Below are 11,136 nucleotides of genomic sequence, written 5' to 3' on the forward strand. Positions count from 1 at the left end.
TCGCATGCTCAATTGTCATCATATTTCCCATCAATTAATTAAAAAAAAATCATGAATGAGAAAGCAACCCTTTGTAAATATATTTCTCATACCACAGTAATTAAAAAAAAAAAGCATTGCCACTTATTCACTGAAATGACGTGATTGCTGGAGACTCGAATAAGAATTCAATCAACCTTATTCTCAACTTTACTGGTTTTAACCGTTTGATTCCTACTGTGACACAGTTTTTCATAAAGCAGAATATCCTTCCTTTATTGGTAAATGGAAGTAAAAATAATCAAAATTCAACTGTTTGATCCTCTGCCTTTAGTTTATTAACCACAACCGATACTAATAGACATTATCAATAACCAAAATTCAGATGAACTTAAAATTTAATGTCAGAACTAGCATTTTTGCTTTTTCACACAATCAACTTTCACAACATAAATATTACAAAATTTATCATACATGGGAAAATGCCGAACGAGCAGCTTCCAATCACCAACTTTGAGCAAGAAGAAATAAACAGGTAAGCTGACCTGATGCTTTAAAGATAAACACGGGCTACTTGTCCCCGGTTAAAACTGCCTTCACTATGGTGTCACTCATTCCATCGGTGAATGGAAACATGTGCCCAGCACCCGACAACTCATGGTAGTGTATCCAAGGGAGTCGCTGTACAATATAGCGCTGCAGTATAACAGGCACCAAACGGTCTTCGTCTCCATGCCACAAATGCACAGAACCTTCATTATTTGGAAATGGGTTTTTCAGATCTAACGGGTCAAATTCCCATGTTCCAAATCCAACCATCATGTCACGATGAAGAGATTCATATTCTCCTTGCTGCCTTGCTAGTGCCTGATGCGGTCAAACAAAAGATAGTCACAAAATTGTTTCTGGAAAACTGATATCTATAATCAGTGTAAAACCATCCCTATAAAAACAAAATATATAAAAATTGAGATAAACAAAAGAGAGAGATTTGATATAATGCAAGTCTATTGAGAGAGAAGACTAGGGAAAGATTTACTTCAGTGAAGAAAGACATATACCATATAATTATTTTCTTCCGGAGACCACTTAGATAGGACTTCAACATCTTGACGAGAAAAAATATCCATTCTGTGAGCTATAACAGCAGAAGGAAGGAACCACTTCTGAGTGTTCCACCAGTACGTGAGCCAGGGTATGTAGTGAGCAACACGAACTGCCCACTGGTCTTGTGGTAACTGTTGGTAGTAGGCTTCTTTAGACAAGTTTGCAGGAAAACCAGGCCACCAGTAGTTAACAACTGGAGCTAACAGGCCTGCTCCTGCCAACCTGGTATGTCACAAATATTGTCCAGAATGAGGAAAGACAAGAGAAGCAAACATTAAACATGCAGCATGCACACAAATTTATTCACATAATATTTCTCACGTCAGTTCAAGCAATCAAATAAGATGATACCTGTGAGGAATATACTTGAGGCAGCCCCAAATAGGGTGTCCACCCATGGAATAGCCAATCACATAGAATTTAGAACCTACTCCCAGTTGATCAGCAAGCTCCTCTATATCTAAAGCATCGCTCTTAACTGTTCGATTTGGATTAGGATCACTTTCTCCATAGCCAGCTCTGTCATAAGACACAATATAGACTCCTAAATCTTCAATGACTTCCTGGTAGATCCCACCACACCACAGAATCGGCATAAACTTTTTAGCATGTCAAATTTAGAGGCTTAGAGAGACAGAGGGAAAAAAATAAAAATAAAAAACCAACAGATAAGTACCGGAGATAGAAAATTTGCAACAGCAGAATCATGTCGGCAAGAATCAAAACCATGGACAAAGAAAATCTTATACTTGGCATTATCTTTTGGGACACCATGCTCTTTGTAGGCTAGGTGCCTTCCATCTCTAAGCTTTATTCTCGGTGCCGTAACAGCAGGGCCACCTGGAGACCCACATGTCTTCGGAGGAGGGGGTTGAATCACTTGATAAGCCAATGCTGAAATCCCCACTATCAAGACTGCCAGCATTGCTGTAACTATCCCTGAATTGGAGAGAAAAGTTTTCAGAAATTTTAAACTAAATGTTGGGAGCATGAATTATGAGCTAGTTCTTAAGTGTAACGTTTGGGACCATTCACTAAAAAGACCATTTCAAAAATCGTAAAGTTTATAAGATTGAATTTGAAATAAAAACTTATCGAAGCCTGATATATAGCATAAGAGTCATTATCTAGTAAGGGATCCCTTACTTTATTAAAATAAGGGATCAACTAAAAGACAAAAAAATATAGATTCCAATACCAAGGACAAAATGCACTACATTATAGTATGTATTTTTCTTTTTTTAAGTTTCTCCCTTACTTTAATAAAGTGACGGATCTCTTATTGGAAAATTATTCTCTACGATAAAACTTATTGAAGCCTGATATATAGGATATTAACAGTTCCATGAACCAGGGATGGAACAAGTTCACAGTACTAACACAACGAAATTCAACCAACATCAACATTTCAAATTAACAATTGGTGGTAATCACTTTTTTCCATCACACTGGTTCTCCTTATACTTTTACACCTAGTCAATAAATCTAAAATACCCAAAAAAAGAAAAAAAAACAGAGATACCTCTCTCTTCTATTCATGAGTTTTGGCTAATGTCATAGGATGTAGATGCCAAAGGGATTTGAATCTCTGAACTCCTAGTAGAGAACCTAAGGTGACATTATTCAACTCCCTACATCTTATATGGATTAAAACAACAAATCTTAAGGGGTATATGAGCGTAAGTGCAATTTTCCTTGCGAGGCCCTTTTGAAGGGTAAGTTCTACCTATGTGCACATAACAATTCATTCCGAACAGGCATCAAAATGAATGTGGGAAAAGATGCACTATGCTAAGTATGGGATCAAAGTCGGTGCAACTTTGTAATCATTGTAAGGGACAGTGAAATCTAGGGAGGGCAGCATCTTGAGAATAAAATCAAATGCGCAATGTTGAGTACAGGATTAGTATCGCTGCAACTTTGTCACCGTTGCCATCAATAGGTGGCATCCACTAAATCACCCAACTGGAATGATGGGCCACAAAGTCATTCAGCTGGGTATGTGGTTGTGGACTGTGGTAGTCATTTACTTACGAGGCCTAAATCCTGCATGGACTAAAAGTGCAGGTATCATGGGCTACATGCTTTCCATTATAAGTCGATTTAAAGGGTTCATTACACATTTTGGATTGTACTTCAATTACCTTCTCATTAAATTGCCCGCTGAAACAATGAGAGAATTAGATAGAAACAAGGAAGCATTAAGTTTTTCTTTCTCTGTTTCTTCAGGTTTAATTTACCCTAGAACACTGAATTATCTAAGAACCAAGATGATACAAATCTTATTTCACTTGCCTGAGTTTCCTCAGAACTCAAACATGAAACAACCAATAACAAGCAAACAAATTGCAACCCAGATGATAAAAAATGAGGTTGTTTTCAGCATGCAAGAAGCTAAAGAGTTACAATAAGGAATCAACAACATTAATGATCAATATTCAACACAGAAAAAGAAAACCCACCAGATGGAATCTTAGAAGAGCTCTGCTTCCCCCTCCTGGTGTGAGCCCTGGCTGACGCCGCTGATATCTTCCTGTTCACCCCTCCCGCCATTTCAAATCCCCAGAATGCCCTCCCCAGCTGATCAGTCGATTTTTTTTTTCCACAGATACAGAGATGAGAGATCTGAATGCGCAGCGGCTAGTGAAAGTAGAAGCGTCTGGATTTTGTTTTGTTTTGTCTTTCATGTTTGAGTTTGACCGGTTTATTACAAATATAGATTGACTAAAACGCCCTTCTTCAGCTCTTTTTTTTTTTGGGAGTTTTATGTGAGGATGACAAAAATTCCCACCGGAATGGGGCCTTTGGGAATTTCTCTATTCAGGGAGGGTATAACAATAATTTTATACTTAATTTTTTATTTTAAAAAAGATAAATTTTTATCCAGATTTTTGTTCGGGAGAAGGGATGGGGATGAGGTGGAATCCCCATCCCCTACCAATTTCTCATTTTCTCATTTTAATTTTTATTTTGATTTTATTTTTTAAAATTATTAATAAATGAATAATAAAATTTAAATCACAAAATGTTAAATATTAGTATAAATAAAAAAAGGAAAATTATCATTTGTATACCCTTAGTTTACTCTATTATCAAAAACACTACAACACTTTGAGGGTGTATCAATCGTCTACCCTAAGTTGACAAAATGTATCAACCGACCACCAAACCGTTAATTGCCGTTTAAATATGATAACGTCAGAAGGGTAATCTTGTCTTTTTATATGATACAAGTGATAAAAAAAGAATTTAAGGGTATACAAGTGATAATTTTCAAGGGTAAAATTATCAATTCACTGTAATTCCGTTAACTTTCAAACAATAATTAATAGTTTGGTGGTCAGTTGATATATTTCGTCAACTTAGGGTGGACGATTGGTACACCCTCAAAGTGTTGTAATATTTTTTATAACAAAGCAAATATAGGGTATACGAATGATAATTTCCCTGAAAAATATCAAAATATTTATACGCATCTACTATAAAATTTTCAAGCCTAGTTAACTAGTTATAATCCTAAATTACTATTTAACCATACCTTATTTCAAAGGCCTTCGCCCAAAACTATTTTACATTATGAGTCATATTGCTTATATTATTTTTATTATTTTAGATTTGAAACCTGATGCTATCTCTCAATTTCCAACATTCCTCAGGAAGAATATGATGAGTATTAGATATAAGAGTAAATGCTTTTATTAAAAATATTAATTTCAATATCTATACTCATTTCATTTATTACATTATTGACATAAGAGTAATTTCTTTTTGTTATAGGATTATGAAGGTTGAAGAAGATAATTATTCTAATTATTTATATTTTGTAGTGTAATTTTTGTAATGAATTAATGTTAATCTAAGATATATTGTCAAACCTTATATTTGTTTAAAATTTTATTTTAATATGATTAAATCAAGTTCATAAATAAAAAATATATATCAATTATTCGAAGATTGAGGACCCCTCGGGAATCCCCTCAAGCAATTCTGATGGGAACTGGGAGGGGATGAAGATATATAAAGAACATCATGGATGGGTGCGGGATGTCGGTCCCCTCCCCTCTTCTCCCCTCCCCTCCCCATTGTCATCCCTAGTTTTATGACTATTTTTGCGGCTTTTCTAAGTTTTTTTTTTATTATTCAGGAAATTGTGATTAGTGGGTACATACCACAGATGATATGATTTGACATGAATTTGATATAAATAAATAAATTTATATATTTGAATTTAATATGAGTTGTGTTCGTGTTAACTTAGTTTAATAATAGTGTTTGCAGTAAGTAATATTATCTATTTTTTAGAAAAATGCAATAACAGCCTATAAAAAGTATGATTTGTTATTAAAATAATAGACTAAATCCGAGATAATAAAGGACTCGAATTAAGAATCGAGATTTTAGATACGATTAATAAATGTATTAGTTAATTTTTTTTTCAAAATGTTAATAAAATATGGGATTAATAAAAAAAAGACCGCTTTTTTTTTTTTAAACGTAGTTTAATTTTCCATCAAATACACCCATGCTATAAGTCATATGTTGTCATATATGGTTGTTAAGTGAAAAGCTTAGGTGAGACGGCCTCAAAAAGACTAGTACATGTTTTGATCATATATTCTTATTTCTTCTGTGCGGCTAAATAATTTAATTGACTTCTTATACCATTTTCAAAACTTTGCGCCACCACTATTAAAATTAACACAATATTTTTGGGTACATATTCTTTATAATCACTATATAAAATTTTGTCTTATAGATAGACAGACAGTTTGGTTAATGCTAGTTTGATAATGTTGCATATAATTTTTAAGATATATAATTGTTGTTAGCTAGTTTATAAAAGTAACTAGTTATGAAGAGAATAGTAAAGTTTATTTTAAAAAATGTTGTCATGTCTAAAAGTTTTTAATATATATAAATCTTAAACTTAAGAATAAAAATGACTAAAGTTGACATAATGATGAATGGAATTTATTGGTATATATAATAATTCTGCTTGTGTGTATATAGAATGATTGGTCATTACATAAATAAATATTTATAATTGATTAATTTTATTTTTTTATTTTGTTATTAATATAAAAAATTACTTTACAATAACTGTTAAACAAAACAGTAAATGGGTTCAAAACTTACAAACATTTTAGCTCTCAAAGAGAATAAATTAAAGCACTTCTAAAGTGCCACTTCGTTGGGTTGTAGCTTTCCATGCATGATCGCACATATATGTATATTTTTCTGTTTGGAATATGATGACTTGAACATCAACATATTGCCATTCCTGGATGCTCATCGATCGGACATCGGCGCCTTCGATACCAAATGCAAATTTCAATCTAGAAGCTAACTACCAAATGCATAGTTCAATTGTTTTTTTATTTTCAACAAAATTGACTCGCTAACCGATCGCCAGGTTCATTCAGAACCAAACCAAAAATAAAATAAAAAATTGCACAGTTACAATCTAGAAGCTAACTAGTTAGACAATGTGAAACTTTATGCTTTAATATTAATAAACCAAAATAAAAAAATGGGCAAGACAATATAAAGCATAAAACATAGGGCGTGGTGGAGATAAACGGAAAAAGTAGCTTGAATTCCAGTTATAGAAAATCCACCATCTTCGTCTTGCCAATCTTGGGACTTCAGTGAATCTCTCTTTATTACTTTGAAGTTTGAAGTGACCTCTCTGCACTGACACCAATCAATTCCCTAACCATTGGTGGTGGAGTTCCCTTTATGCTTTGAGCCCGTCCATCAAGAATCCAATAAGCTTGTGAAAAAGGCATTTTCATATGTTCAGTTAGGTTAACAAAGTGTCGTGCATTCAACAATTTCTCCCCTTAATTTCCTGAAATGTAAAAGTTGAGTTTCCTTTATAAGTGTGTGTGAATGTTTCAATTCATAGTAATGTGTTCCGTTTTTGCTTTAATATCTTTAAACAGAAGAAACAATAAGACCACTTGCAATAGAAGGACCCACCTGGAGACTTCTATATATATATATGATTCATTTTCTGACCTTAATATTGGGAAAAAAAAAACTCTCTTTTATTAGATTATTACTAATAATTATTAGCTTAAGAACAATTAACAAGAACCGATTCTAAGGGACCCAAGTACATGTAAAAGAACAGAAGCTCTGCATTAATATGATTTTACAGACTACAAGATCCTAAACCATTTTTGATTTTGTCACGCACACGGCACACACACAAATCACAGATAAAGAGACGCAAGTATTCTCTTTTCTTATGATGCCCCATATTTTTTTAAGATCACTTTCCCTACTCTTTTAAATCTTAGTAGCTAGCTATCTAGCTAGCTAGATCTAAAACTATATACGTGCTTGCAGTTCCTTGAAACCCTATAAATATGGGACTCTGCATAACTTTCCTTTAGTAAACTCCCAAGTATATATTCTTTGTTCTTACAATCTCTTTAGCGATTCTCTCTCTCTTTCTCTTCCTCCCTCTATACATACATCTCAAATGGCAGCAAGAATGTTAGAACCTCTCGCTGTTGGAGGAGTCATTGGAGATGTGATTGAATCCTTCACTCCAAGCATCAAAATGTCTGTAACTTACAACAACAAGCAAGTTTGCAATGGACACGAGCTCTTTCCGTCCACAGTTGTTTCAAAACCTAGGGTTGAGATTCAAGGAGGTGATATGAGATCATTCTTTACACTGGTAATATTCTCCTCTTTCAACAATTGTTTAACATTTGGGACTATCCATTAAGGATGGTTTTTTATTTGAACTTGTTTCTATCATCAACCTAAAAGTGTTTTAACTTGCAGGTTATGACTGACCCGGATGTTCCTGGCCCTAGTGATCCTTATCTAAGGGAGCATCTCCATTGGTAAACTCTCACTCATAAATGTTATGTCTAATGCATTTTATGGTAATTTTGTCACTAAAACCTTTTAAAGATCTACATGAAAAATTTAACTCTTTTTTTTTTGAAAGATAAAATGACATTGTTGCTTAGCTTGCAGATTCAACCCAATGAACAGATATTGCTCATACCCAAACATTACGTACTTGCAAACATATGGACCCATGTAGATAGTTTCAGCATATCTATCATTTTGATTATTTTCATCTTCAATTACAAAATAATTGTGCAATGTTATTTGTGATCAGCTGGATGCATCCATAATGTTTGTGTCTAAAACAAGGCCTATAGTTATTCTATAAGATCTGAACTTGTGTTGAACAAAAAATACAAGATGGTGATTGGTGACTATCGAAAAAGAAAAAGAAATAATTAAATCTTAATCATATATTTTCATAAATGCATATGTTACAAATGATCCATAAAAAATCAGACACAACTAACTAAACCAGCAAGAGATGTATTTTGTTAGAGCAAAATTAATGTACAAAAGCAAAACCTAATTTTGAAATTTGAAAGATATACAAAAACATATAAATAGTGAAAACTAGCTAACAGAAGGGTCTGATGTGAACTATATAACTATTTTACAGGATTGTGACAGACATTCCAGGAACAACAGATGCCACATTTGGTAGGTTTAATATTTTCTCTGACCAGTTGAAAATTTTGAAAGCAGAAATTAAGGAAGAAGAAAAAAGAAGTACTAATCTTTTTTCAATATATATATTTTTTTTTGTGTTTTTTTCTGTTTTGAATGTGAAACTAAAAAAACATAGGAAGGGAATTGGTGAGCTACGAGATACCAAGGCCAAATATAGGGATCCACAGGTTTGTGTTTGTTTTATTCAAGCAGACTCGGAGACAGACAGTAAACCCACCTTCATCAAGAGATCATTTCAACACCAGAGCCTTTGCTGCTGAAAACGATTTGGGTCTCCCCGTTGCTGCCGTTTACTTCAATGCTCAAAGAGAAACTGCTGCCAGAAGACGCTGAAGCTAGTTAGCTCCACATAACCTCCAAAAATAAAACCCTAGGTTGCTTGTTGCTGCAATATAATGAATAAAAAAAAAAGAAACTAGCTAGCGGTATTGTCCAGTAAGTATTTGGGGGCTTTTAATTTTCTGAAAATCTGTCATTGTAATTTTGTAGACTTCTGATGCATTCAGTGGGGTACTGGATGGTTTGGTTTCTTTTAATTTCTACTTGAGAATCATGAGGTATACATGGCAGAAATTCATTGGGAAAGATTCTCTCATCTCTCAGCTTAGGATTTCTGGGTCCGTGTTTGTTAAAGAATATTTACGGGTCAAGCTAGTTATCATTTGATTATTCAAATAAGATTTTTAGATCTATGCTGCGAGATACTATTGCTCAGTTTCAGTACTTTACATAAATAGTTTACTGCACATGAGAATTACTTTCCATAACAAGGAACAACCAAGTATTTAGTTTCTGAATAAGGAAATTGCCAGCGTTTGGCCAAATAAAAATGTTTTTGCACATATATATAGAAACTATCTTATTCATTATTAGTTTTAATTGATTTTATTGTAAAAGAAGAAAGTTTATGGTATATGAGAAGTAATACAACCAACTATTACATATGTAATATATGTAATTGAATTTAATATAATCACTACTTGTATATTAGTTTTTTAAAATAAATGAACACATAGCATAACATCATTTACTTGTTATATGACTGACATAGTAGCTCTCATGTATTTTAAAATTCCTCCTAGAAAAGATAAAGGAGATGATCCTATTATAGTTTTCTGTCACAGGCAAATATGTGAAAGCACTAACAACAATAACAATAATAATAATGAATTTTTCATTTTGAGATTAGGGACCAACAACATCTTATGAAATTAATCGAAGAGTAAGTGGTAAAAAATAATTTCTTTAATTTCTTTATTAGAAGTTTAGAATGTAACAATCTCCTTTCAATAATAACAGTAGTAATAATACTAATCAATAAAACAAGTAATAATAATAGGTCCATGTAAAGCTTGACATTTCAAGATATAAAATACAATTCGTAAATATATAAACAATTTAAGAAGTGTAAAATTAAAAAATAAAAATAAAAAACTGACTTTGGTAACACACATGACATTTTCATAGTATATGATAATAATACCATAATATTAATCGACTTCCTTAAGTAGTCTGCCTTGAGAAAATTGTTTATTGCCAGTTAGCAATACTTGAAGATAATCATTCATGTAAGTGGATAAAACATTTCTCATCCAACACCAAGCTATACGTGTCTTTATCTTTTCATTAATATGTATTGAAACAAAATGAAAAAAAGTAATAGAGGCATGCTTGTATATATTTGGAATAAGTGCAAACTGTGTCTGTTAATGGACATTATTGTAATGAATTTATGCCACTGAAGTAGATGTGGCCATTAACGTAATCATATCCAGCAATATGAGTTATTTTCATTGAAATGAAACATATAATTAAGAGGCAGAGTGATTACTCAATTTGATTGATAGCAGCGGCTTCATAATTTTGTTTTCGAAAATTTCCCCCATTCTGTATACATCAGGAAAAGGATGTGATCATGATGTAAATTAGCACCTCCAAATCTATTTTGACCAAATCAATACAAAACGTTGTGATGTCATAAATGTGTATATATCAAATAAAGTCAATAATAAATTACGGTTCGGTTTAATATGAAGATATATAAATAAATTAATAGGGATGGCAATGGGGAGGGGAGGGGAGGGGACCAATCTCCCCGTACCCATCCCCGATATTTTGCGTATGTCCCCGTCTCCGTCCCCTCCCCATCCCCACCCCGTCCCCGTCAGAATTATTTAAGAGAATCATCATCCCCTCCCCGAATAATAACAGGGGATCCCCGAGGGTCCCCGATCCCCGAATAACCAATATTTTTTTTTTGTTTTCGATTTTGAGTTAATCATATTAAAATAAAAAATTTAAATAAAAGTAAAGTTCAAAATATATCTTACATTAATATCCATTACAAAAGTCACATACATTAAACTAGTAAGTAACGCAGCATGCAAGAGATACAAACTATCATGAACAAATTAATAGTCTAATACAAAATTGTTACAAATAAAATCAAATTTAGATTCAAAATTAACTTTTCAATGGTAGCGTGGG

The 11,136-nt window shown here is 33.0% G+C and overlaps 2 protein-coding genes across 3 annotated transcripts; one reads left to right on the plus strand and one right to left on the minus strand.

Annotated features, from left to right (window-relative positions):
- Positions 1 to 227: 227 nt before the first annotated feature.
- LOC102628744 (hypothetical protein) lies at positions 228 to 3,756 on the minus strand. The gene is made up of 5 exons (XM_006481727.4): positions 3,549 to 3,756; positions 1,763 to 2,025; positions 1,438 to 1,649; positions 1,041 to 1,308; positions 228 to 846 (listed from the first exon to the last, which is right to left on the minus strand). Exons 1-5 carry the CDS (start codon positions 3,637 to 3,639, stop codon positions 550 to 552), a joined length of 1,131 nt encoding a protein of 376 aa, XP_006481790.1. The 5' UTR covers positions 3,640 to 3,756; the 3' UTR covers positions 228 to 549.
- Positions 3,757 to 7,511: 3,755 nt separating this feature from the next.
- On the plus strand, positions 7,512 to 9,304 carry TFL (terminal flower). Of its 2 annotated transcripts, none has more exon segments than NM_001288919.1 (4): positions 7,512 to 7,777; positions 7,888 to 7,949; positions 8,579 to 8,623; positions 8,769 to 9,047. In NM_001288919.1, coding segments are annotated over 4 exon segments (522 nt in total). In that variant the 5' UTR covers positions 7,512 to 7,576; the 3' UTR covers positions 8,983 to 9,047.
- The last annotated feature ends 1,832 nt before the right edge of the window (positions 9,305 to 11,136 follow it).

The sequence above is a fragment of the Citrus sinensis genome, chromosome 6 (genome assembly GCF_022201045.2).
Source record: "Citrus sinensis cultivar Valencia sweet orange chromosome 6, DVS_A1.0, whole genome shotgun sequence".
Classification (NCBI taxonomy): domain Eukaryota; kingdom Viridiplantae; phylum Streptophyta; class Magnoliopsida; order Sapindales; family Rutaceae; genus Citrus; species Citrus sinensis.